At 42.4% G+C, this 27,947-nt stretch overlaps 1 protein-coding gene across 1 annotated transcript in view; it reads right to left on the bottom strand.

Annotated features, from left to right (window-relative positions):
• Nucleotides 1-3,328: 3,328 nt before the first annotated feature.
• TTC21A (tetratricopeptide repeat domain 21A) overlaps nt 3,329-27,947 on the bottom strand; it is a 48,528-nt gene continuing 23,909 nt past the window's right edge. The window contains exons 15-29 of the mRNA XM_061587871.1: nt 26,528-26,766; nt 24,480-24,552; nt 23,260-23,370; nt 22,272-22,410; nt 18,034-18,140; nt 17,051-17,239; nt 16,227-16,337; nt 14,655-14,736; nt 14,203-14,353; nt 12,714-12,878; nt 11,068-11,263; nt 10,579-10,803; nt 5,564-5,684; nt 4,445-4,512; nt 3,329-3,406 (exon numbers count right to left, since the gene is read on the bottom strand). Of these exons, the coding sequence (XP_061443855.1) occupies nt 3,329-3,406; nt 4,445-4,512; nt 5,564-5,684; nt 10,579-10,803; nt 11,068-11,263; nt 12,714-12,878; nt 14,203-14,353; nt 14,655-14,736; nt 16,227-16,337; nt 17,051-17,239; nt 18,034-18,140; nt 22,272-22,410; nt 23,260-23,370; nt 24,480-24,552; nt 26,528-26,766 (2,055 nt within the window). The remainder of the gene's footprint in view (nt 3,407-4,444; nt 4,513-5,563; nt 5,685-10,578; nt 10,804-11,067; nt 11,264-12,713; nt 12,879-14,202; nt 14,354-14,654; nt 14,737-16,226; nt 16,338-17,050; nt 17,240-18,033; nt 18,141-22,271; nt 22,411-23,259; nt 23,371-24,479; nt 24,553-26,527; nt 26,767-27,947) is intronic.

Here is a 27,947-nt window from a genome sequence, read left to right as displayed (position 1 = left end):
GTTTTTAGGAAGAAAAAAAACGCTTCGCTTTTTTTCAGTACAGCTTGTTGGAAGTCCTGACTCCGTCTTCAGCCGATCGGTATGCCTTCTTATCTCAGGGAATTCCTGATCAATTCCAGCAGCCGACAGCTCAACGAAGTCCTGTGGAAAATCTGATCAGTTCACCTATACCTTGGAGAACATTTAAGCCAGTCAAAGTTTCCTCTTGGCTGGCTTTTAAACTGAAAAAAGCTTCCTCTGAGGCAGAGATCTCTCAGAGACAATCACCAGCTGAGCACTCACTTCCGGGAAGTCGATATTCATCCTGTTCTAGATGGGGTTACACTCCCCCTGAAAGAGCAGGTTCGTAGTCTGGGAATACTTTTAGATCCTTTTCTGTCACTTGAGGCTCAAGTAGCCTCAGTGGCACGAAATGCGTTCTACCAACTTCGGTTGGTAGCCCAACTACGTCCCTATTTGGACAGAGAGGATCTCACCTCAGTTGTTCATGCTCTGGTAACCTCCCGATTGGACTACTGCAATGCGCTCTACGTGGGGCTGTCTTTGAAGACGGTCCAGAAGCTACAGCTGGTGCAAAATGCAACGGCCAGACTAATAACGAGGACCAGGAGGTCCGAACACATAACACCTGTTCTGGCCTGCTTGCACTGGCTACTTATATGCTTCCGGGCCAGATTCAAAGTGCTGGTTTTAACTTATAAAGCCTTATACGGCGTGGGACCACAATACCTATTGGAACGCCTCTCCCGATATGAACCTGCTCGTACACTGCGCTCAACATCGAAGGCCCTCCTCCGGGCTCCGACCCATAGGGAAGCTCGGAGGATGGTAACAAGAACTAGGGCCTTCTCAGTGGTGGCCCCCGAACTGTGGAACAGTCTTCCCGAAGAGATACGAATGGCGCCGACGCTGCTATCTTTCCAGCGCCAAGTCAAAACCTTCCTATTTTATCAGGCATTTTAATTTTTTCTATATATGTTTTTAATCTGGTTTTAGATTGTGGATTTCTATATATATCTGTTTTGTATTGTTTATGTGATTTTATTGTATTCATTCATATTTGTTTTACACCGCCCAGAGAGCTATGCTAGTGGGGCGGTATAAAAATTCGATAAATAAATAAATGCTGACTAGACTGGATATTATCTAACCTTCATGCAAGCTTTGTGCAAGCAAATAAAGATAAATGCTCAATAAAGGCCACTTCACACATTACAAAATCTTTGGTGCACTCCTAAGAAATGTAACTGTGCACCCAAAAGTGTGAACATAACAAACAGGTGACTGAAATTACATGTCTCCTGGAGGTAGCTTCATTGGAGAGATGGGATTGTCTGCAGCTTCCTGTCCAATGTACTGTTCATGTCAAATACAGGTTGTTGTAGTGTAAGGTGTGGAAGTGCCCTTGTTTTCTTCTGCTTTCTGAAAGTCCTGAGTGCTCAGCTCTTATGATCAAAAGCAAAAACAGTCAGAAAGCTGAGCTTAATTTAAGGGCTGAGAGCCTCCCACCCGTCGAATTCCAGTGCCATTGTCTCTGGCTTTTGGCAGCTGTGATCCCCTCGATGTACTAACAACAGGCTTCGCTTCTTTGTTAGCAGCTTTGGGTCCCTAAAGCTACCAACTGATTTTCTTTTAACAGTCGATGAGAGGATTGCGTGGGCTGAAAATTGGGGTTAAATGGCCACACTTAAAATCAATCACAGCAAGTGTGAAAGCCAGGGTCTAATGCCAAAGCTTGTGTCCTTGTTGGCAATGCACCTAATAATGTTCAGTATTACTTCTTGCACTGGGAATGATTTAGTCCAAGTTAAGCACTTTCACATCCCATTTGATTTTTTAAAGAAAGCTGAGTATGTGTTTAACTTCCTGATGTTAACATTAGACAGAACTAAAAGCGCTTTAATTTTGCCGCTTCTTTTTCATAGCAAGTTCAATTTCAACAGTAACCACAAATGGTAATGTTGGGGTGGAGGGTTTGAGGGCCATTTTATTTCTGGTCAACTGATTACTTGTTGGCACACACACACCCCGCCCACCACTACCAATGATCCATTAACATTGTTAAAACATGACTTGAGCAAAGTGTCCTATAGAAGGGTGAATTACTACCATGCTGCTTATTATTCTTATATTCCCCTTGACCAAGGTCAGGGCTACTCACTGAAGTGACCCGAGTAATACGTTGAGGTTGCTGCATGTGCAATGCACTTTGCTTTACATTACAGTTGCGGGCCTGATTTTAAAAAGTAGCAGGACACGTAGGCTCACTGTGAGAAATAAGCTGGGGGAAATACAATGTTGTGTATTGCTGAGAATCTGCAGGGTGCAATTTACATTCTCTGTAGGTCCAACATGCATAGTTCTCTGGCTGTGATCACAGTGGGTGTCAGAACTACACATTACTACAGCTGAAGAAGGGATTTAGCACTCATGCATCAAGAAGGTGATGTGCAAACCAGCCCTAAAGAAACAGTATTCATAGCATGGCAATGCAGCCTTGCACATAAGGAGTGAGAGGGTGGTTGACCAGACCCTGTTGTAGTTACATCTTCTCTTTCCACAGGGGTCTTGGATCCAAGGGGAGCAGTGGCAGTAAATCAGTCACTGGATGCACTGCCTTCCTTCCTCACTAGTCACCTATAGAAAAGCATCTTCATTGGCCACAGCTGGTGGGGCAACAGGTTGATCTGCTGATCAGTTGCAAAATCTGTTTGAAGCTGAACTTTTTTAAAAAAAACACAATCGAGCTGATCCCACTAGGTTTCACAGTAAAAAGAGGTGGGGTTTAACAAGCATTGGGTGCCTCCATTTTGAGAGGAGATGCACTGCAACCAGCAGAACAGTAAGTGTGTGTCTCTCCACCCGAATTCCCTGCTGTTCCCACTTGCACTGGGATCAACAGCTTCTCAGGAGCAATGACCAATGACTTCTGTACATCTCACAATGAGCAGGGCCACAGAATGCTGTGTATGCCCCATTACCTACATAGTCTGCCAGTCTTAGTTGTTGGGGCCAATTGGACTCACTCCCCAGTGACAGGCAAATTGCACAGCTCTGCCGCTGTCTTGCCAAACTTGGAGTGGTGGGGAGGGGGGCTGTTCAAACAAAAGTCATGAATTGAATCCCCATCACATGTGCTTCTTTAGCAATCACAGCTACAGCTAATTTCTTTCCCAAGAAGCCACTTTGGCAAAGGGCTATGGCAGCTTGTAATACTACCAATTAGGGAGCTTTAAACTGTACAAGATGACTTTATTTAAAATTATGGTGTTATGATCAAACTCCATTGACAGATTTTCAGACTGCAGGAGTCTATATAATCAAAACTCTAAGGTTTAATTGCTGTTTGAGCCTTTTCCAAAATTTCCTCTCTAATTTTTGGATAATCTGGGCATGCCTTCAGGACCTTTTATAAAGAAGAAATTAACAGTTAGCTATTTAAAAATAAAATAAATGCTGAAAATAAATATAATAATAAAATTTAAACACACCCTAACTTTAATCAGCCACAATCTACCAGCTGCCAAACTTGTGCTAGTTAAGTCTTACTGAAATCAGTGTGAACTAGCAGTGCAATCCAATACTTGTCTACTCAGAAGTAAGCTCCATTGGGTTCAATGGGACTTACTCCCAAGTAAGTGTGTATTGGATTGTAGCCTAAGTCAGGACTAAGTGAAACAAACATATTCTGGATCCAAACTGTGTTCCTAGGGACCCAGAATAGAAGCTTATCATAGTTTCCTCAGAGAGATCAGTGATGGCAGACAAGCTTCCCTGAAAGCCAGCTTTCTCCAGCTATGCAAGAAGGATGATCAGGGGACTAGAAACAAAGCCCTATGAGGAGAGACTGAAAGAACTTGGCATGTTTAGCCTGGAGAAGAGAAGACTGAGGGGAGATACGATAGCACTCTTCAAGTACATGAAAGCTTGTCACATAGAGGAGGGCTGGGATCTCTTCTTGATCGTCCCAGAGTGCAGGACACAGAATAATGGGCTCAAGTTGCAGGAAGCCAGATTTCGACTGGACATCAGGAAAAACTTCCTGTTAGAGCCACACGACAATGGAACCAATTACCTAGAGAGGTAGTGGGCTCTCCGACACTGGAGGCATTCAAGAGGCAGCTGGACAGCCATCTGTCGGGAATGCTTTGATTTGGATTCCTGCACTGAGCAGGGGGTTGGACTTGATGGCCTTATAGGCCCCTTCCAGCTCTACTATTCTATGATTCTATGTGGAGTTGCAGGAGAGTGTTGGATAGTCTAGAGCACGCTGTTAGTTTTGTGTGGGGCCATGTAGGAGGCTTGACCAGAACTTTGTACAGACTGTGACTGATACTACACAGGGGTTCCATAACCAAACCATAGTGGGCTGCATGTCTGCAAAAGCAGTGGAGACAGGGTACCCTGACAGCAACAACTGAAAATGCTGATTGATAGCACTTACATCATGGCATACATCTATGGCTTCCACGTATCTCTTATCTTTTAGATAGTTGAAAGCAAGTTTAAATCCTACAGGAAGAGAGGAAAAGGTTAGTATTCTGCTTAATATCAAAGGTTAAAAATAAAATTGAAAATGATGGATATAGTGGAATATGTGGGGGGAGGCAGGGAATGTCCGCAGTGTTTTTTTTAAAGTCTGAAAATAACTAATGTATAACAGTAGAAATGCATAAAATGGTTAAGGTTGCAATCTTATACACATTTAGCTGGGAGTAAATGTCATTAAAAATAGGGCTTACCTCTACCTAGATACACAGCACTGCACAGTAAGAATCATAAACCTGACAAATTAAACAAGCATAAACTAACTCAAACGTATGGCCCCACCTGCATTATATGCTGAAAGCAGTATCATACCACTTTAAACAATCATGGCTTTCCCCCCCAAAAAGAATCCTGGGAACTGTAGTTTGTTAAGGGTGCCGATGGTTGTTAGGAGCTCCCCATTCCCCCCATAAAGCTACAATTCCCAGAGTTCCCTGGGAAGAGAGATTGATTGTTATAACCACTCCACTTTCAGTTTCCCTTAAAGATAGCTTGTCAGGTTGCCAGGACCAGCCATTGTGGTTTACCCCTAACTATGGTCAGTTTCATAACAAGCCAATTTCAAACCATGAGTTATGAAGGTGGCTTGTTTAAATCAACAATAAAAACATATCAGTCATGATCCCTGGTCCAGACTACACAAACTGAGATTCAAGGAAACTGAAAGTAAATGCTGCCAAACTCCTCCCCTCAATTGTGCGGGAGGAAAGGGGAGGGGGTTGTTTGTGAACCAGAGGGTAGAGGGGGGCATGTGAGTCCAAAGCTCACTGTGGCTCTGTCCTGCATATGCAGAAGAGGACAGGGGTCCTGCAACTTTAATAGCAATGTAGAAGAGGGAGTTATCAGCAAATACAGCTACACTTGTTGAATTTCCCTCTTCTATACAACTATTAAAGGTGCGGGAGCCCTGCCTTCTTTTATATCTGGCCATCCTAACTCCAAGTGCTCTCTGCAAAAGAAGTCTTATAAATGCAGCCCTAAATATCACAGCACACAAAAAAATTCCTTTACTTACCAACAGCAGGATTTGCTTGGTGACTGTATTTCCAAGCTAATTCATAGTTAGCTGCAGCATCTTTGTAAGCGTTTTCCTTTTCTGCGATATAGCCCAAGCATTCATAAGCTTTACAGCATGACTAAAGAAAAAAAAATTACAATGCAAAAACAAACTGTAATCCCGAATTAATAACTGTAGTTTGCCAGGGCTTCTGAACTCTTAGGGCTCATCTACATGATGGTTTACTGTGTGTTTGGTGCTACTCACACCTCTTTTTAATTTGCATGGTTCACATGACATCATCAGCAAACAGAAGCTATCACGCAGTTCCCCCCCCAAATCTGTACTAACCCAAGCCACTAATACGAAAAGTAGAGGAAAAATCATCTCCACTGAGCTGCATTCCTCCTTGCAGACATTTTGCTCCAATGCTTTTAGGTGGGTATGTTAATTGTTCCCCTCTCCCACTCCCTCCTCCTCCTTCCATTCATTTCATTTACTGTGGGCTGACAAGCAACTTCCGGCTGCTCTCCTCTGATCTGCTGGCCTTTTTTATGTTGTTGCAAATGGTGTCTTATTTTTCTTTTCCCTCTAACTTGTGCACAAAAGCATAATACTGCTCAAAGATTGTATTTCAGCTGTATCATACCAGGGAAAACACAGATATTTGCATTTCCAAGTTGTTGGGTTTTTTTTAAATGGAATCTACTGCAACTGGTAGAACAAACTGAGCATGTTTGGTTGCCAAGCAACTAGAGGGAGTGGAAATGTTAGAGGGCATAGTCATTAGGAAATTGCACAATTGATCCTTCCCCTCAGTGTGAATAGAAAACACCATGTTTGCAACTCACATTGAGCCCTTACTGTGAAAGGTGCAAATCGAAAAAGGAGGTAAATACAGCGTCTTTAGTACAAAGTATTTTTCCTGTGTGGATAAGCCCTTAGTATTTGCTTTTGGTAAAGTGACCTTGGGCCAGTCACTGCCTCTCAGCCTCAGAGGAAGGCAATGGTAAACCACCTCTGAATACTGATTTCCATGAAAACCCTATTCATAGGGTTGCCATAAGTTGGAATCAACTTGAAGGCAGTTCATCATCATCATCAAAGCTTGGGGGCCTAATGTAGATCTAAGGAACAGCCTCTCCTTTGTGTCTCACCCCAGTGCTAGCATGGGTAGAAACCTTGGGTCTGTGGGCAAACTTGGCCTGTCTGCCAGCCCCTCCCTTTGGCCCAGGAGGATGTTTTGGACAAGTCACACTCACCTGTGTTACATACAGGACATCAGGTGTAGGGCAAGTAAAGGCAGGGCTTAAAGTGAGCTCCCAATTGTTCCTTTACTGAAGCATGGGTGGTGGGAATCCATCTTGCTCCAGGACGGGGAAGCAGTTTCCATTTCAACTGCTGTTAAAATGGAGTAGGGGGTCTCCTTTTTAATAGTGGTTTTAATGGAAACCACTTCTCCCTCCCAGTGCTGCTTTGGTGCTCTTTGAACCTCTGGTTTTCAGATGTTTAACGAACAGTGTGGGGCTGTGTGCAAAAGAGCTTTCAAACAACCCTGTGCTGTGCTTTGAAGTCCTGACAATTGGGGCTTCAAAGCGTAGTGACACCTGATGTCATAGGATGTCAAGCGATTGACAGATAGGTAGCTGCCAGGGGTGGAATGATAAGGATCTGGCTAGCTAGCCAGTAAGGTTATCCACCTCTGTCTTAGAAAGTATATTTTGGGGAAAGGGAAGGGAGCTCAGAGCAATATTTGGAAAAAACAGGTTCCTTACCTGTAACTGCGGTTCTTTGAGTACTCATGCAGTCACACATGTGGACTCTGCTTCTGCACAGTCATTGTTTAGGAATTTTCTAAACCTAAGCTAGCATCATGGTCAAGGGGACACTGACCCTGCTTCCCACCCCGTTTCTAAGTGACCAAAAGCATCAGCTATAAATAAGGAAACATTGAATGGGAGCAGTAGGGATGGAGGCTGAGTTGTATGACTGCACAGATGATCACTCGAAGGACCAGTTATAGGTAAACAACCTAGTTTTCTTCTTCATGGTCTCTGTGCAGTCTCACTATCAGTGAGTAGCAATTTAACTCACTGCAGGCAGATCAGGTTCTCAGGAAGTGCCAGTGTTCAGCACAGCCTGTCTGAAGAAAGTGTCCACCTGGCCCAAACATAGTGGCAGTTGAAGGTAGCCAGCTTCCTGACCTGGGCAAGTTCCAGCACAGACACTTTTTGGAGAAAAACATAGGAGGAGGCTACAGTTCTGGTGAAATGCATCCGCAGCATTGCAGGCACATGAAGTTTAGCCAGTTCATAGCAAAACAGAACAGTCAATAATATCCAGTGAGCAAATCAGTCCATCCTTGGGGCTCTCATAAAAGAACAGGTTGAGAATGTGCTTGAAGCATCTATGTAGAAGGTGAGAGCATACTGAACATCTAAGGCAGCCTTTCCCAACCAGTGTGCCGCCAGATGTTGTTGGACCACAACTCCTATCAGCCTCAGCCAGCATTGCCAATGGTCAGGAAAGATGGGAATTGTGGTCCAACAACATCTGGAGGCACACTGGTTGGGAAAGGCTGATCTAAGGCATATAGAGATTGGACAAATCAAAGTCCTAGCTATTATGGAAATTAGAGACACAAAGGTAATGTCAGGGCAGAAAACCATGTGCAGGGATTGTCATGACAGCTACTGTCACTACATCCTTGCTCTGCAGCTGAGCCTACATAAACACAGCTGAGGCATGGGAGCTGGAAGTAGTGGGAGATCAGGACTCTGAGACTATCCAGTGAGAGATCAAAGGGCAGCATCTGAGAGCATTCTCTCTCAGTCTCAGCTGGAAGCAGAAGGAAGAGAGGGACAGGAGCAAAGGAGAAGGAATATGGATAAAATAAGGAGAAAGCAAATGCAAAGAAAGAAACACTAGGAAAGATGCAAGGGAAGGTAGAGGTGAATAGGGCAGGCTACAAGGAGACATGGAGCAGTGCCAACAGCCATCCATTTTCTACAGACCCAAAAGAGGGCCTTGCAAGTCCAAATGGCAACATCCAGAATTGGTAACCGTGGTCTCTTTGGGTGAATTGTCAATGGCTAATGTTAGTTGAGGCCGAACGGAGATGTGAAAGTATGCATCTTTGAGGTTGATGGATGCAAACTATTCTCTATTACGAAGAAGCAACATGTTGCTGGTGAATGTCACCATGCAAACCTTTCTGGGTGGCATTGATCACCACCCCTAAAGGTCCAGAATTTGACCTGTTTTGGGGGGGGGGTCTGTGAAGTACTTTGAGGAGAACTCTTGAAGTTCTGACCCCTGGGTACCTTTTCTACTGCTCCCTGTTGGAAGTGTTTCAATATTTCTTCCCCAAAAGAGAAGTGGGGCAGGGAAAGATCCCATCAGATGAAAGGGAGATTCTTTTGCATATCCTAGGTGGACAATTGCTAGTACCCAGTGTCTGTGGTGATAGCAGACCATACTCAACATATTTCCTCAGCTGCAAACCAAAAAGTGGTAGTCAGGCTTTTCAGATGATGACAGAAGTACAGTACAGCATGTGGAAGGCTCAGCTACCTTATAACGGTAGGATTACTTAAACTTCATTGCCAAGAAGCCTCTCTTGGCTGTGTGTGAAGCAGTCTGACAGGATGCCTACAATGCTTGGGGACCAAAAGGCTGGCTGGAGGAAGGTCTATACCATGGGCAAGACTCAGCAGAGGTTTACTGTTGCCCATTTGATGAACCATATTACACATCTTTTGGACCCTGTCCAAAGCACTGACAATCTTTTCACTGAAAAGGCCTGAACCGTCAAATGGGCAGAGCTCAGTCCTTCTCTTTGCCTCCTGGATCAACCCAAAGGAAGAGAGCCAAGCATGTTGACAAGTTGCTATCAACCAAACCATCAAATACAATAAAAGGATGGTTTGGTCGATATTTATTAAAATATTTATAACCCACCCTGTATCAAATAGAAGCACAGTCAGCCATATGAGTGGATCTGCTGCCCAGCCAACTGAGCTGTCTCCTGCTGGAATATGCAAGATGTTCAAAGGAGGAGAATGTCTTCTCTCATGAGAAGTGCCGAAAGGTGATATACTAGCCTGGTAAATGGCAATGGACAAGGCTAAAGCTGCCATGGAATAACATTTACAGCCCATAATGTCCAACCTGCATCCTTGACAATTTGTGGGTAAAATTTACTTTGGGTGGCCTCACTAATAATGGAACTGGATGGTGGGTGCTTAAGCAGAAACTCACATCCATTCTCTTGCTCTCTATACTAGTTTTCCAGACACCTTGAAGTCAGGGACATACTGGTGAGCTGCACCCAATAGGAGACAATGGAGTTTGGTCATCCATTTGCGTGGCTGGCAAACTGACTGAAGTGACAGGTGATGACATAGACTCACTCTAAGAATGAGGGCACTCCCAAAGGGAACATTAAAGCAGAACCCATATGTTCAGGCATCAAAGGAGACAGTACGATCGAGCTGGAAGGCACCACAGCTGACGCAGTGTTAGGTACCAGCAGCACGAAATACTAGCCAACAGATGACTGTCCTCAACTATATTCCTGCCACAGTGGTTGAAAGGGAGCTACGTACGATGTACAAGCCATACCCCCCTTCTTGAGAATCCACGCTAAGGGTGGGGCAGCAGTATACAAAAGTGCTAGACTAGCTCTAGATGATGTAAGGGTGAGGAAGAAACATCCAGGCCTTGTCAGGGAAAGAGAAGGGGGCAGAGGAGACCTGCCCAGCAGCTGGTTTCCATCCCTTTGATTCAGAATGGCTGGGATGTTTCTGAGCTTTCACAGAAATCTTGGGAAAGGCCCATTTTGTCTACTGAGAACTCTCAGAAAGAGCAGGTCCCTTCTGAATCAAAATGGGTGGGTTTTTGAAACATAAATTCAGAATGCATTTTGAGTATAAATAATTGCCATTCCTAAATCAATGGTTAGCTGTTTCTCTTTAAGGGCCCAATCCAGTGGGAAATTCTTCTGTCACTGCAGTAGACTCTCATCCTCTCACCTTATTGTGCCGTAAGCTGCGCTTCGCTAGCTCAGTTGCATAGTCAAACTTCCCAGTTGCGGCATAGATGTCTGCCAACAAAACCCAACACCTTTCCAAATCTTCAGCTTCTGTCAAAGTCCATTTTGCTTTCATCAAGCGCTTCAGCTGGATCCTGGCTTTGAGTGAATTTTTAAGAAGCATGTATGCTTGAGACATTGCTAAAATGGCTGAAACACTGTCCCTCTGATAAAAAAAAATTACAGACAGATTTTATGTTTTTATCTTTTTACTAGGGCCTTCCACCCATGTGGTTCATGCACCAACGCCACCATCTCACCCCAGGAACAGGAACCCCAGCCCCCCCGCCTGTTCCTCTGCTCACCTCCCTGCTACCTTCCCTAAGCATCACCTGCCTGCCTGCCTCCCTCGCTTGCATGCTTGCCGGCCTGCCCCCGGTGTGCAGCTGATGGTACCCACTGGGTTTCACCAAAGCTATTCTTTCTTTACCTCATTTTGGCACATTTCTGTAAATACTTTCAGGGCCTTCTCGACATTATGTGTCTCTCTAGTGGCCATTAAACAGTAGCTCTGTAACATCTCCACTTGATTCTGGCCCTCCTGTGAGTGAGGGTAAAACTCCTTGAGAAGCTTCTCAGCTGTTCGTATCCCATGCTGTTCAGATTCTCTCTTTTCCTTTAGATTACTGTTGAAAAGAAAACATGCGCTGTTTCCTAGGCTATCAAGGACTGGGTAATATTTAGACAGTATCACTGGCCTTCAGTGAGAATAAGATTGCTACAATCTGATTTAGATTAAAGCATAATCTACACAGACGTACAATTACTTATCAAGGGAATTGCTATGAGCTCAGCAGAAGGCAATACGCAAGCCTTCTTGCATATTGCTGCTGTTCTCATTAGTGGACCTACCCTTTGGAATTCCCTCCCCTTAAATATTAGACGGGCATCATCTCTGTTATTCTTTTGGCACCTACTGAAAACCTTCCTCTTTCAACACGCCTTTTAAGTGGAGACCTTATCCCAGTCTGTGTTGGAATTGCTTTTTAAGATGTTTTTAAAGAGGTTTTGTTTTAATATATTTTAAAGTCTGTTTTTAATATGTTTTAGAGTGTTGGGGTTTTTTGCTTGCTGCCCTGGGCTCCTACTGGGAGGAAGGGTGGGATATAAATTTAATAAATAAAAACAGATTAGCAGCAACTCAGAATAAGCTGCTGCACAGAGATCAGAACAAGAGAAAGCACACAGTTTTCTTTCATGTGACTCCATTGCTAAATTGCACCTAATCCTTCCTCTCCCAGTAGTCTGTTGCATTTGTTCATCATCTACAAATGAATTGTATGTGTGCAGGTGCGCACAAACACACAGTAGTGTTTATATAGAATAACTGCTGTAATTGTATGCATTATTTACTGGCAGTAGCTGTTAAATAATTAAATGCCAGAAAAAGTATTTAAGTTGAATTCTAGAAATTTTGAGCTTCTAGGTGTTTTCTATAATAGCCCAGTCCAGCTTCCTCCAACCTGGTGCCCTCCAGATGTAGTTGACTATGGCTCCCATCTGTCCCAGCCCTATAAAATGTTTTGTAAACCATTTTGGGGAAGTATTTTGTTTGAAAAGTGGTCTATACAACTTTTAAATACACAAAAATAAATCAAGAAAAGATGGTTGAGAACTAGGAACTTGATGGTTCTCTGGCAAACTGTAATACCAACTTTAATACCAAACTGTAATATCTTTATATGCCACCTGTGTATATGTTTCAAAGCACTACAGGTGAAACTAAGCCCTGCCTGACATTATATGGCCATATAAACACTAATGTTATGACTATTGTTACACCGGCGGAAACAGCTACTCTCAAACAAGAGGAATTAACTACCAAAGGTATACCATATGTGATGTAAAATAGTTGGAGGCAGAAGGCAAGCCTGGAACAATAACAAAAGCCTGGATGAACAAGACTGTGCTACAGATGAAAGCATTTTGATAGTGGATCCAGTCTTTAAAACAGCACAATCCTATTTCCAAGTGCACTTGGAGAAGAAGAGCAAGAAAGACTTCAAGTTGTTACACTGAAATATACTGTATTTAAGAACATGATTTTTATATTCTGTTACAGGACTTTTCCTTTACCTGGTATCCATGGTATTTTGGTTCCCTAAAGTATCTCTGCCTATTATATCATTGTCAGGATTTAGGCATATCTGGATCATATGGCTAAGGGCTTTCTGGCCCCATTCACTATCCTTACGTGCTTTGTTGAAGAACTTCAATGCCTGATTGGGCTGCATCATGTGCCTGTTTGTGGGGAAAAACATTTAAGAGTTAGGTGCAATGTGAGAGCCTTCATATTATCAGCCTTGCTAACAAGGATATATCCACATGTTCTACTTCCCTTCCAAACCAGTCTAGGGGTTTAATGCAAGGTGACTGCCAACATTCAACACAGAGTAAAGTGTGCTTTAGTGCAGGGCAATCATAGGACTTAGATGGCCTTAATTCTGTGTTGGACTATGGCCAAATCCAGAAGAGGCAAGGCGTTTCCTACCGGGGCCATGCAAAACAAGGAGATTTACTGTTTTTTAAGCTAAAGGAAGTTCTGGGTACAACAAATTCAAGGTGTACAGTTTGAAAAAAATGTAAAAATTAGACCTGTCAGTTTCTCAAGCCCACCTGATGCAAATGCCCCTTCCAGAACGATATGCACCCATGCTGGTAAGCTTAAGGGTAGGGTGCTTCCAGACTGGGTTTTATTGAGAGACTGGTGCTCTTCTTGTATTAGCTTCCACAAGATGCCATTGGCATCAAAACACCAGCCCGTACTTTCTTCCATTTAATCCGGATTTAACTTTTCGAGGGGAAATCCAATAAGTTTTTTAAAAAACAAAAAACTATTGCCAACCACCCATTTGCGATATTTCAGCGACTCGTTTGCAATATTAAGCCCATATGGAAGCATTCTTATGATTTCACTCACAGAGAGAGGACAAAAAGCAGCTTGGAGAGAAAGAGCATTTCCAATGCAAAATAGCGCAGTGGGAAAGGGCTGCTAAACTGTATCACACAATATTATAGTCCAAATTCCACCTCTTTCCTGCAGCATCTATTGGTTTTTTTCCTAAGCAACAGATTTATTTCTAAGAATCTCAATCTTGGATCACAGTCATTACTTCTAGGTAAGGATAGAAGGATCTGTCAATTTTGGTTCCCTCCATTCTTAAATTTCTGCAGCAATTTGCATTTTTTTTTAAAAATCCTCATGAAAATTCTTAAGCATTTTAGTGCAATTATCTCCTAAAAAACACATTTTGTCTGTAGTTTTGACTAATGCACACATTTTTGCAAGTAATGTCTCCTAATACAGTGCATTTTGTATGTTAATTTCACTAATATATTCATTTTTATGTACACGTTCTCCTAATATATGCATTTCTGTATTGGAGAACTACATTTCAGAATTCGAATATATGAATTTCAAAGGATGGCTGTGTTTCAGTTCTCATATTGTTTCAGAAAGTGTGCATTTGATAAATTTGACTTCAAATGTGAACTGAATCTAATTTATCCCCAATCCCTACTCCTTGGTCCAGGACTTCCATTAATACTGCTTTCTGTAACTTACCAGCAATAAAGTCCCATGCAGTAGTTATAACCAGGCTCCAAAGGTGTTCGAGATGATTTTTTCTTGGCCAGTTCAAAAAAGGGTGTAGCTTCATCAAGTTTGCCACTTCTTCTCAGCAAATCAATCAAGCTCTCCATGACTGAGAAATTATCTAAAATCACACCATTTAAATATATATATACATATATATATATTCAACTGTTTTCTCATGTACTTTGTTGACATGCAAGAGTTTGAAAGAAGCAAGCAACACTCCAGTTGGAAAGTGAAAAAACAGAAAAATCTGAATTTTGCCATGCATCGCATACACACAGACACACATAGGCCCTTTCATCAAAATGCTCCTGGTTTATTTGCAAGAAATTGATTTATTTTACTTTAACTTGCTCCATTGAGAGGGCCAAAACCCAAAACAGCATATACATGCTTTTATAAAAAATACTACAAAATACCTGGATTTTTCTCCAGAACATTTCGGTACAGACTTATAGCTTCTTCATACTCCTCTTTTCTGAACATAAGGTTGGCCATCATCTAGAGAAAAAAAACCCCAGCTATTTCACACTCAGACCAAATGGGTTCACTGCTGCCCATTTTATAGTGGGTTCATGCAAAATTCTCTTATCTTTTAAAAATTTTGTACAAGCCATATATATGTTTAAGGAAATCTAGTGTACGTAAGCCAATGTTAAATACTCTTCCAACAAGGAGCTAGAGTTATAATACTTAATCATAGCCCTATGTTAATATCAGGATCAATGAAATGACTGAGGGTTGATTCAAATGTGATAGAATTCCTACATGGGTAACACTTCTAAGTAGTAAAAAATGTGTAAACCATACATATATCATTCATGTGTAATGGGTTGCACATGCATCTATTTCACTGTGTGTACACAAGGTGTTTATGCACAACATATACAGCAAAATATGCATGTTGTCACACATTAATCAACATCTAGCTTGTATATTTCTTCCTGTGCATGTCGTCTCCAAATGAGTAGTTCATCATGTTGACTAATGTCTCCTGAATGCCCGTGCATGCGTGTGTGACAGACTTGTCTTTGTTTATGCTTGCCTATATGTATTAATTTCTCTAATTCTTCCCCTCACACACACCCTTCATGATGTAGAAGTGTATTCCAATAACTCCATCTGCTGTCTACATCCTGCAACCCACCAATATGCCTTCCCTGACCCACCCTTAAGTTTTCACGCATGGGGGCCAATACGAAATCAAATCAAATCTCTTTTTAGGCAGCAACTGTGGTGCCCTGCAGTGCTAAAGGCCTTTCCCAAAGTTTATGCTGAAAAAATAACTCTTTTTACTTTTAAATGGAGCTGTAATAGATGCATGGGGTGTGTGTGTGTTAGGGTTGCCAGGTTCAAGGCCTGAGACTGATCCTGTATCTTTAGGAGAAGAGAAAGTCAGCCAAGTGCAGGTGTTCTTGCAACCCTGTAATGAGAAAAACCACATGGTGGAATTCTCCCTTCCCCCTGCACAACTTTTAAAGATACAGAAGACCTCTTGGTTGCCAGGCCCAGCCTCTAAGAGGGGCTCCAGAATTGTGCAGGGGGAAGGGAGAATTTCACCTTGTGGTTTTTCTCATTACAGGGTTGCAAGAACATCTGCACTTGGCTGACTTTCTCTTCTCCTAAAGATACAGGATCAGTCTCAGGCCATGAACCTGGCAACCCTAGTGTGTGTGTGTGTGGGAAGGGGAAGCATTGCTTGGTAGTTGGTAGACATTACTAAGCTTGAGCATGTTCTCTGTCATTCCAACGTTAGTCAAGAGGACTGTGCAATTTAGGCCCGATGTGATGTGGATCCTTCTATTCCTTCTGCACAGCTGCATAGGTATGTTGAAACAGTTAGATTTTAATTCAGAAGCCTTTCAAGACCCCTCACACTGGGTGACTATAAAGTGAACAAATATGGTGTCCCATAAAGATACAGCAAACCAGCAATGTGGTTCATTATACGACGAAGCTTAAATATGGCGGAAGGCAAAAGAACAATGTACCATTGTTCCAATTTCACTGCTGTCATCATCTTGAAGTAGGAGAGTACAATAATGCTCACACTGGTCTGTATCTTCTTGCATCAAATACAGCTGAGCTAATTCTAACATTATCTGAAAATAAAATGGAAATGCACTTTAATCAGCAATGGAACTTTAGTAATTATAATTTTGATAATTTGATAATTGCCAGATGGTTCTAGTCCTTTCTCCAATTCTCGTTTAAATCAAAGCACCACCTTAACTATAGGAATAAAATGGAATTTAATTCTGCCTTCCTGATGCTAAACATGTTTATTTTGGAATAAGCACCATTTTGCTATAGGAAATTATATTTTTTGAAGTATAAATTATAAAATGGACACCCACCCACCCCATTTGCCACTCTATGGGGGGTTATTTGGGGTCCCTGGACTTGGACCCCAAGGTCTAGCCCCTGTTCAATATTGCAAGAAGGGGACTTCTGACTGCCACAGATGTCTAACTGGTTTACAGGTTTAAACAAACAATGAGCTAGCTTCAGTTTCATGCACTCCAATTTTTTTCCCTGCGAGATCCACTAATGTGTTTTGAATGGACAAAGCAAGATTTCATACTCCCAGACTCTTTAAATGTTTAGGGATAGATAATCCATGCTAAATGATCTGGAGCATGCACTGTTGCTTAAGAACATAAGAACTGACTTGCAGAATCAGACCAGACAAGCATTTATTTAAATGCTTGGAAGAATCCCAACCACCATCAGGGCTGGATAGTCAGCCTTTTACCCAGCCTTGATAGACATCTCTTTGCATGCCTTTAAAGTGGAGACCCAAAATCATGCTTACTTTGCTATCACTTGGAACACAAGATAGGGCTTCTGTGTAGTACTTTAAAGCTTTTTCATACTCCTTTTCTGCTCGGTAAAACTCTGCAAATTGTACGCAGATCATTAACAACACTTGTTTCTGAGGAGGGATCAGTTCAGGCTGTTCTACACGGACACGCTTCAGTATCCTTTGCTGGACGTCATAGGCCTTAAGTATAGACAAAAGTACTAAGTTAAAGCATGGGGTGGGGGTGGGAATATACCCATGCTAACATCTGAAGAATATTCACACCTGAAATAACTACTCATTTGCAAAAGGAACAGCACAAAACAATGGTTTCAAGCCAGCAGACCCTGCAGTAGCGCTGGCTGTATCCCTTGCAGCATAGCCACAAGACAAAATATATCCCTGCATCCCACATATAGGGCTCTTACTTACCCTGCCATTTCAACAAATGTGTTATCTTGCAAAAAATGTTCATCATAGTCTACACTGTTCACACAGGGCTATTTTTAAGGAACTAAATGAATGGGCACAAATCTCATTTTTAAAAAGTGAGCAAGCATTTTAACCTTACTGAGCCTTAGTTATGGTGGACATACAAAGCATATGTCCATAAAGCAAGAATTCATGTAAAGATACGGGTCTATTAATCAGGTCCAGGTTTTTCTGCTATTTAATCATTTTGAGTGAACCATTTATTATGTATCCCTTGATGTCCCATTAAATTTGCATTTTATTCATGAATGGGAACTACTGAGTGAACATTCTATTAAGTGTGTGGTACTGCTTGTTCACAGCTGGCCCTCTTCTGCATCTGACAAAGTGTGTTGTAAGCTATACAAGCATATGCAGTATTAAAATTAGTTAATTGGTATGAAAAGCTATTACTTAATTTACACTTTGGCAATTCAGCAATTTAGTATTTATATTTATTTTGGCAACCACTTTAGAATAATTTCCAGGAGTACATGAAGCTTGTACAACATTGCTTTTTTTACCATGTTCAGCGTTTCCAGAACGACTTCTCCTCTTTTAGTTGTCTCATAAATCTTTGCTAGTAACATCAGGTTCTTAACATCCTTCTTCATTGAGGGCAGATCGTCAACTGGAGAATGAAACAAAAACTATCATTATTTTATAGCTGCATATTGTTTAGGCTATCAAGAAAATAATGACCAAGATTTTCTACTGTGCAAAGGTTTAATGGCCAGCAACACTCCAGACAAGTAATTTTGTATGGATGTGTTGAGAGACCTGGTGGGATATTAGAAAGCTGAACTGATAATGCCCTAGAATTAACACAGCCTGAATATTTGCTAGGGGTGTGCAGCGGCTCTCTGTGTACCCCATGTTAGAAGATGAATTGGGGTGAATAGGGGAAGGTACACACATTTCTAAGTCAGATCAAGCTGATAACAAGGCAACTTGAGTTGGATCAGTGGGCCCTTAACCTTCCGCATAGTTCTCTGCTCCCCCCGCTGGATTTTGTTCTTTTCTGAGAAATGAAACCAAGTTGATTAGGAAAGCACTCAGAGTTTGAGACGGGATGGCACGGAGAGATGGAGGGAATCTTTTGTTTTGACAAACACCTTTAGCTTTTAATCACAGTGAATTATTTTCCCAGGGCACTCCAATCATGGTGAGTTGAGGAAAGGATTAGAAACTGTGGGTTTTCCAGATGGATATGCCTTCTCTTATGCAAGTCTATCAAGAGAAAAACAAAATAGTTCTTTCTAGCAGACTGAATTTGGCCCTGAATAATGAATTGAATTGGAAAGACACAGGGCAGCTCCAAAATCAGTTTGGGCTGCTTCTGAAAGCTACAGATATAGTAGGGTTGCCAGGCTCAGGGCCTGAGAATGATTCTGTATCTTTAAGAGAAGAGAAAATTCAGCCAAGTGCAGGTTTTCTTGCAACTCTGTAATGGGAAAAACCACAAGGTGGAATTCTCCCTTCCCCCTGCACAACTTTTAAAGATATAGAAGACCTCTTGGTTGCAGTTTTGATGCAGTTTTGATCAAGCAGTGACATTAATGTGTGTGTGTATGTTGTTAACTCTCTTTTCAAGCACCAGTTTCCCAACTGAAATCACCCCACACCAAAGCTGCCATTAGTCCTGCTTTCGGGTTGGAAACCAAGCAAAGATAACTTTCTTTTTTCTCACAGTGTGGCTAATAGTAGCTTTGGAGGAGGATTTCAATATGTAAAATAGCATTGGGGAAAAGGGCAGAACACTTCTCCCACAGCACCTCTGTTCCAATTAAAGTCTGTCCCCCCCATCATTGATTTAAAGTGGGGGGGGTCAAGAAATTTGATCATGGACCTTTCACATCATGCCTTTTAGTTCTCTACCCTAAAAAACCCAAACCCATTATTTTACAAGGGCTGCCTGAACTTCCCACTGTTTGGCGGAAAAATGGAAATAATGGATATGAACATGAGCCAGCAGTATAGCGTGCCTGCTAAAACAAAAAGTGAATTACAGTTTTAGGCTGCATTAACAGAAGCATAACATCAGATCATAGAAAGTAATAGTTCCACTTTGTTCTGCACTCGACTGACTGCATCTGGAGTACTGTGTGTAGTTTGGGTGCCACTGCCACGTTTTAAGAGGACACTGACAAACTCAAGTATGTCTAGAGAAGGGCAACCAGGAAACTAAGGAGCTTGGAAAGTAATGTTGGTCTTACTGTGAATGGTAGTTCTCCTTGGGTGCTCAGACGTCTCCAAGTGGGATTTAACTCCTCCCATTGCCTGAAGGCAGAAAACACTGTGACTCAAAACACTTTATCAGACCTTACTTCCTGTTGGAGCCTCAGTTCCCTTGACAGATCCTGTTCAGGATGATCAAGCAGGTCATCAACCCAGAGTAAGGAAGCCCTGGCAAAGACTGATACAAGCGGTCATGGTCAAGGCAATTGCTTCACACATGTATTTTAGTGCCAGGACAAAACAACATTCTGTTGCATCTTTCAACTGGATTTTCCTGTCTTTAGGAAGGAGCAATTGAGAAGCCAGCGCAGTGATAGATACATCAATGGCTAGCAGCTTGATTTGATCCACGACCTCTTGTTCTAGGTTATAAAAGTTATTAGCATAATTTTTTGCTCTGCAATGGGATATCCCATTCTGACTTTATCATGGTTTTAAAGATTCCAGGATCTGGATTGCCTTAGCTGAAGACTGTTGTTCTGAGCAGTCAGTAGCTACTCTGGGAATGTCACCTGGGCTGGAGGAGCAAGGTCTAGGGAGGCCACAGCTTTACACAATAAAGGCAGAAAATCCACCTCATGAAAAGGCACATATTAACATACACATTTATCTCAGACCTGTCACTCCATTCACCACCCTCAGGATCTGAATTGTAGTCAGAAGGTGGGGCCCTTGGGATTGAATGAGAGTCTTTATGAAGAGGAGACTGGTAGTGTCTGCTGAGTTGGGTTCTTCATGCTGATCACAGTATGGTCTGTGGACTCAGAAGAGGAGTGCTGCTGCATACTAAGTGGGTGCTTTGGCTCTGGACTGGGAATGGGGGACACTGAAGAGAGCTGGGTGGCACAAATCTAGACCTGGAACGTTTATGCTAATGTGCTGGATGTAATTCTTTAACAGTATCTGCTAGCAGAGCCTCTTTAACTTGCTTAACAATGTCACTCTGCAGGGAAAAAAAGTAGTATTTGGTCATCAGAAAGGCCTTTACAGGAAGAGGTTCAGGGAAAGTGTCAATCTTGTCCCAAAGACCTGTTCCTCTTCAGAAAATCTACAATCATCTCCTGCTGGCTGGTTGCAGCAATCACAGCACCATGCGCCCTCTGGAGGCCATCATGCATAATGCATCAAGTCAATGCCAAAGCAAGCTAGCTGCCTCAGCAGCAGCACTGTGGAAAGAGGGGTCTCTGGGTTGGAGGTGGTCTTATGAGCCCAGGCTCCATGATCCACTGTGTCCAGAAGTGGTGGGAGTGCAGCCTCTGGTCAAAGCTACTGCTACACCTTGTAGGACCCAAACTGGAGCACTCTGAGTATTCAAGGGCTTCCTCAGGCTGAGGAGACATGAAAGCCAAATCTGTGGCTACCGCAGTGTGCTGTTTAGGGTTGTGGACCACCCGTATGTGTCATTTACAGGTGTTGGTCTAAGAAGCATTTCCCTTTCTTGCCAGTGGCATTGAGATTGTCTGGAGAAGGCAGAGGAGGTGGCAAGAAGCTGAGACAGCCAAAGGCAGGCAACAGATTGAGGCTGCAACAGGATGTGAGGTCTGACAAAGACTTGTTAAGTCAAAGGTTTCCTGCCTTTGTGTAATAGGGGAGAAATTGAATTCTATAAGAATAGTTGAAAGAGCTGGGTTGTTGTAGCATGGAGAAAAAGGTATGGGGAGATATGGTAATAGGCTGCAAATATCTGAAGGGCTGCCAAACTTGTTTCCTGTTGCTCCAGAGTGCAGGATGAGGCAAAGCTCAACATTAGCTATTTTAGCTAATAACATTAGCTAAACACTTTTTAGCTATAAAATCTGCCTGGCAGTGCCTTGGGAGGTAATGATTGCTTCTTTGCTAGAGGTATTTAAGCAGAGACTGGACAGTTATCTGTCAGGGATACTGTAGGTGCATCCAACACTGCAGATCTTGCACTGAGCAAGCAGTTGAACTTGATGGACTCCAAGTTCCTCTTTCAGCTCTGTGATGCTGTGACAGGCAGAAGTGACTCAAGGCCACCAAGCTTCATGACTGAGTAGGGATTTGAAGCTAAGTCTTTCCACACTCTAATCACTACACCATACTGACACAACACTACTGGCAAGCTTGGATGATGGTTTGCAATAAGCAATAGACTACCCTCTTCTTGCAAAGAGCCCAATCCTGCACTCTGTAAAACCTAGCCCTCCTATTGTGGATACCACGTGCCCTCTCTAGAGGACACTTGCATCATAACATTCCACTGATGTCAGGTATACCCAAACAGGAGTAGAGAAATCCCATGCAGGATGACATGAATTATTGTTCCATCTCCTTGTGGAACAAGTGAGGTGTCAACACACTGTTCTGCAAGCAGCAGGATTATTTAATATCTGGTCATAAACAAGTAGCCAATCAGGATCTTTCAATGTAGTAGTACTAGGATGACAGCTAGCCCGAGGTTGCTCCTATGCAAATGTTTAGTGAAGTGGACAATATAAAATGTTTCTGCCTGAAATCAAGATGAAAGCTCCAGTGTAAGATTCCAAGGAAAGAGAGACATTACCAGGGTCATGATCTAGTGCTTGGTTTAGAACTTTCTCTGCTTTGCCAAACTTTTTGAGCTTTAACAGGAGATCAGCAAGATCATGACACAAGAAGTCCTGCTCACTCATCTTAAGAGCAACTTCGTAGTAATTGATAGCCTGAAATAAACAAGTACATTTCAACTGATGAACTTCAGCTATGAGCTGCAAAGGAAATATATGTTTTGTGATATCTGCAAATCTTAAAGCTGAGTTATATGATCAGGAAAATCAGATGCTGCTGCTCTGCCACTTGGCTACAGGTTTGAATGCTCTTCAGTATATTGGGGAGTATTTGCAAGGGGAAAGGCCATAGTTAAGTGGAAGAGCACCTGCTTTCATGCAGAAGGTCCCAGGTTCAATCCCCAGCATCCGCAGGTAGGGCTAGGAGAGCAACCATGGAGAGTTGCTGCCAGTCAGCGTAAGATAATACTGAACTGTATTGACCAATTAGTCTGATTCGGTATAAGGCAGTTCCTATGTAAGAAAAAGTCCTGCACATAAAAAATATATATAATAGATATAATGTCAGGGAGAAGGCTAGGTAAAAACACATCTCCCCAATAGGATTTTTTAATTCTATTTTAAAAGGGGGAAGCATTCAAACATGCAGTCTCCAACTTTAGCCTTAAGTCGTATGGTCCAGTGAGGGCTACTCCACATGATTCTTCCGTTTGTGTAGCTTAGATTTCACTATTTCTTTCTCCCCCCCTTTGAAATTGAGTAGACAGCCTCACCAGTCTCCTGAGCTATACAAACATACTTGAATCGAGGTACAAATGCCTTGCTTGGCACTGTGGAGCTCTAGAACCAAGCAGACTGATCCTAGGTCATGTCCCTTAATACACATCTGAATGAAAAAAATCCATGGAAAAAAACCCATTCATTGGATAGATCGAGAGAGGACAATAGGCTGCTTGTTTCCCTGGCTTGGCCCTGTTCAACAAAAAGAATGATCTATTTCTGAACCTTGTTATATTGGTGGGTATACACAAATGCTTTCCCAATTTTCCTTGCCACTGTTGCATCCAAGGGATTCTTCTTCTGAGCTGCTTCATAAACTTCCAAAGCTTTCTCAGGCTAAAATAAATGACAAAAATGGCAGTCATTCATGTAACATTAATAAAGTTATTTTTGCAGTTTCGCATTTCTTGTTCTCCAGCGATGAGCAGCTTGAGCCTATGCTTGTTTCTTTGGAAGTCAGACCCACTGAGTACAACAGGAGTTACTCCTGAGTAAAAATGCACAGGACTGCAGTCTTAGTTTCAATTTCATTTGGAGAGATGGAAAAGCTCTGGTGAGGGAGTATCAAGAAGGAATTTTAGTGGAACATTTAGAAGCTCATCATGGGGTTTTTTATTTATGTGACCTTTGGGATTGATTGAATTTAAACTTGAAAGCCACTTTTATTGTTGAACTCTTTATACCCTGATCCAGGGAAACTTGCACACAATCCTGTGGAATCAGTGGGGCTTGTTAGTTACAAGTAGCTTAATATAAGTTTCATTTAGTGAAAAACTTGTTTTGTAACTGGCAGTATTGGCAGGCAGCTATGTCTGAAAGAGTTGGTAGTAGATTATAGCAGGCAGATTAGTTAAGAGGTCCACTCTAGACAAGAGGATAGGCAGAGGGCTGGACTTGGATCTCAGGTCAAAGGTCAAGGCCTACATTCTCAAAATGTGGGGCAAGTGTGAAGGTCCAGGATGAAAGAGGATCCTGAGAAATGCAAAGCTTTCCTTCACTCGCTCATCAAGAATTACTCCAGCATGCCAGGATCTCTGTACATATCTCTCATACAACAGTCAAAAAGTTCTGATTTGGGAGTCGGTCACATCTACCAGCGCAGTTACTCTAAGGAGGCCCAGGGTGAAGTCAGTCTACGGAGGCCCAAGTGAAAGGTAAAGGAGGAAAGTATTTTTTAAAGCACATTGCTCAGCAAAGGTGCTATGGAAAGGATAAGTAATAATTAAATCTTCTTTCCAGTGCAAGTTTCCTGGTGCTGAACAAACTTCTCACCCAATGCTGAATAACAATGACAATAACAACAAGCGTTTTTGTAGCACTTTGGGGTATTCAAAATGCTTCACACACATACCTGCAATCCAACATTTTAGATTTCTAAGTATAACATTTGCATTTTATTGGAAATGACTATAGTTTCACTGATCAAACCATTCCTGTACACTAACCTCTTGAATATTCATGTAGGCGTCACCCAAGAGAAGGCTTGTATGAGGACTCGGCATATTTTCACACAGCTCACTAGATAAAAAGAGGAATGTTATTTAAGAAATGACAAGCATACTCAGTGTACACAGCATGATTTTATAGCTTCACAAACAATTGAGAGAGAAAAATTGACATTTTGAAATTGGCACAGCTGCCTTAATTGCAATAGTTCCTACAATAAAATGGATACGACACATTATGAACTCCAAAATAGCACTAGAATTAAGCTAGTGAACTACCTTCCAAACATAACCTATATCTGCAGGATCAGATATATGTGATCAATTGGTGCTCCACTTGTAGAAGATTTAGTCCGATTCATGCATATATATGCATCACTTGACTTCTCTGTACCTGATGATTGGCTGCTGAATATGTGAACTGATTCCACTGAAAAGCATTATGCTTAATGAGGAGGTATGGAAGTTTTACTAGCCATTTACACCTGCAAACCATCCAATGATGAATATGCACGTGTGAAATAGCCCTAGGCACCTCATGCCTGTCTTGTGGCTATTTGTGCAGTGTCTACAATACAAAATAGTGTCCCTCAAGTGTAGATCCACTCTGTGGGAAGGACTCCATGGAGTGCCTTTCCTTGTTAGCAGATTTGTTCTTACTGCTATCTGGCAAGGATTCAGTTTCAAGTGACAAGCTCCCTGCCAGCAATTCTATTAAAAAGTAAGTTGCTTTACACAGGAGTCTGGGTGTCAAGGCTTGGAAGCAGGTAAATAGTTCAGTAGAGCTTCAAAGCATCCTGAAGAGCTGTGCCAGAGTGAGCAATTACATGTCAGATGGGGCCTTGTTGGCTTTTTAGGTCACCTGATCACTGCTGGGCTGAAGATAGCAGTGTACCTTCTGGGCCTGGCCCACTGTAATGCCTCAAAGTTCAGGCCAGAAGTTTCTCCCATTTTCAAGCTGTCCTGCTGGCACAAGGAGCAAAGCGGCTTTCAAAACCCCTGGTGTTTGACAGGTTTAGAAAAGAGCAACCAATATGATCAAGGTGTTGAAGCAATTCACCCATGAGGAAAGACAACAACATTCGGGGCTTTTTTGTTGAGACAAAGGGAAATAAGCATGGGGGGATGATGTCATGATAGAGGTGCATAAAATTATGCATGGTGGGAATCATGCGGACAGAGAAACACTTTCCCTCCTGTATCATAATACTAGAACCAGGGATCATCCACTAAAGTGGAATATTGGAAGATTCGGTAAGTGCTTCTCCTTGTTTCGTGAGCACTAAGGCCATCTAGCAAACATCAATGAATGAGAAGGAAAAGCAATCTTTGAAAGGTATTATTATTATTTAATTATTACATTTCTACCCCGCCTTTTTCATGATTGAAAACCCAAGGCGGCTTACATATGGTTCCCAGGCAATCTCCCATCCAGGCACTGACCAGACCTGCCTGCTTAGCTTCAGCAGGGTGCTGGCCTCATGTGCCTTCAGACCATAGCCTGGGACTGGTGAGAAGATGGGGCTTTCCTCCCCATTGTATCGCTGTGCTGAGGTTTCCCTCCTCCTAAGCCAGCATTGCAATGGGGAGGAAAATCACTCTCTCTGGTTTTCAGATATTGATCTCTGAAGAGCAGAGAGAGTGGTTTTCCTTCTCACCGCAGTGCTGGCATTGAAGGAGACGAACATGTCCTCTCAGCATAGTGATGTGATGGAGAGGAATCATCCCCTGCTCCTCTGCTGATTGATAGAAGAGTGTGGGGGGCTGTCTGAATGTGTTTGGCCCATTTGTTATATGTGGTGAATGTACACCCGAGAAGTGTGTGTGAGCCATGCCCACCTTGGCCATGCCAACCATAAGCATGCGGACCTGGTAGGAGTGGCTGATTTTTCAGCTCTTAGGCTGAAAAAGGTTAGACACCCCTGTTCTAAAATGTTAGGATAGTCTCCCAAATAATCCTTGCTCTAATGTTCTAGACTTCCTCCACCTAAAGCAAAAAATGAAAATGAATACTTGTAAATAGCAAAATTAACTTGAAATAACATTACCAATAGCATCCAATGTACAGTCTCTTATCCTTTCGGACCTGAAGGTAAATCTGAGCCATCTTTTCCTTAACTTCTGTGTAATATGGCTGGTTTGGTGTGATATTCCTCAACATAGTTAGGGCTAAATCCACTTCACCTTTGCTGAGAGCCAAATCTACATTAGCAACAGTGACACGGATTTCTTCTGATGTCCCATTAAATTCATTAATGGCATCCTGCATTATCTTGGTAGCTTCATGCTAGAATGTTACAAAAATACATAAAAACTCTTCACAAACTTAAATGCTATGGAGCAAAGGCAATGATAAAAATTACTGCTACTACTAATAATAATTAACATAGCAGTTTTTGAGTGTTCAAAGACCTTCACACACAGTAATGCCTCAGTTAAGAAATCCTCCAGGAACCAAGCTCCTTTTAACTATAAGGCCATCAAGTCCAACCCCCTGCTCAACGCAGCAATCCAAAGTAAAGCATACCCGACAGGTGGCTGTCCAGCTGCCTCTTGAATGCCTACAGTGTTGGAGAGCCCACCACCTCCCTAGGTAATTGGTTCCACTGGCGTATGGCTCTAACAGTTAGGAAGTTTTTCTTGATGTTCGGCTGAAATCTAGCTTCCTGTAACTTGAGCCCATTATTCTGTGTCCTGCACTCTGGGATGATCGAGAAGCCTCCTCTGTGTGGCAACCTTTCAAGTATTTAAAGGGTGCCATTATGTCTCCCCTCAGTCTTTTCTCAAGGCTAAACGTGCTGATTTCTTTCAGTCTCTCCTCATAAGACTTTGTTTTCAGTCCCGGTGATCCTTGTTGCCCTCCTCTGAACCTGTTCCAGTTGGTCTGCATCCTTCTTAAAGTGCGGTGTCCAGAACTGGATGCAGCACTCAAGATGAGGCTTAACCAGAGCTGAATAAAGGGGAACCAATACTTCACGTGATTTGGAAACTATACTATAAAATAGTATTTGCCTTTTTTGCAGCTGCATCACACGGTTGGCTCATATTCAGCTTGTGATCAACAACCACCCCAAGATCCTTCTTACATGTAGTACTGCTGAGCCAAATATCCCCCATTTTATAACTGTGCATTTGGTTTCTTTTTCCTAGGTATATAACTTTGCACTTATCCCTGTTAAATTTCATTGTTGTTTTCAGCCCAATGCTCTGGCCTATCAAGATCCCTTTGAATTTCGTTTCTGTCTTCCAAGGTATTAGCTACTCCTCCCAATTTTGTATTATCTGCAAATTTGAGAAGCATTCCCTACACCTCCTTGTTCAAGTCATTCATGGAAACGTTGAAGAGCACTGGGCCCAGGACCGAGCCCTGCGGTATCCCCCTCGTTACCTCCCCCCAGTTTGAGAAGGGACCATTGATAAGCACTCTTCAGTATGATTCTGGGAGCCAACTGTGGATCCACCTGATAG

Source organism: Rhineura floridana, chromosome 10 (assembly GCF_030035675.1).
Source record: "Rhineura floridana isolate rRhiFlo1 chromosome 10, rRhiFlo1.hap2, whole genome shotgun sequence".
Classification (NCBI taxonomy): Eukaryota; Metazoa; Chordata; class Lepidosauria; order Squamata; family Rhineuridae; genus Rhineura; species Rhineura floridana.
The sequence above is the reverse complement of the archived record's forward strand: the minus strand, read 5'-3'. Positions and strand labels throughout refer to the sequence as shown.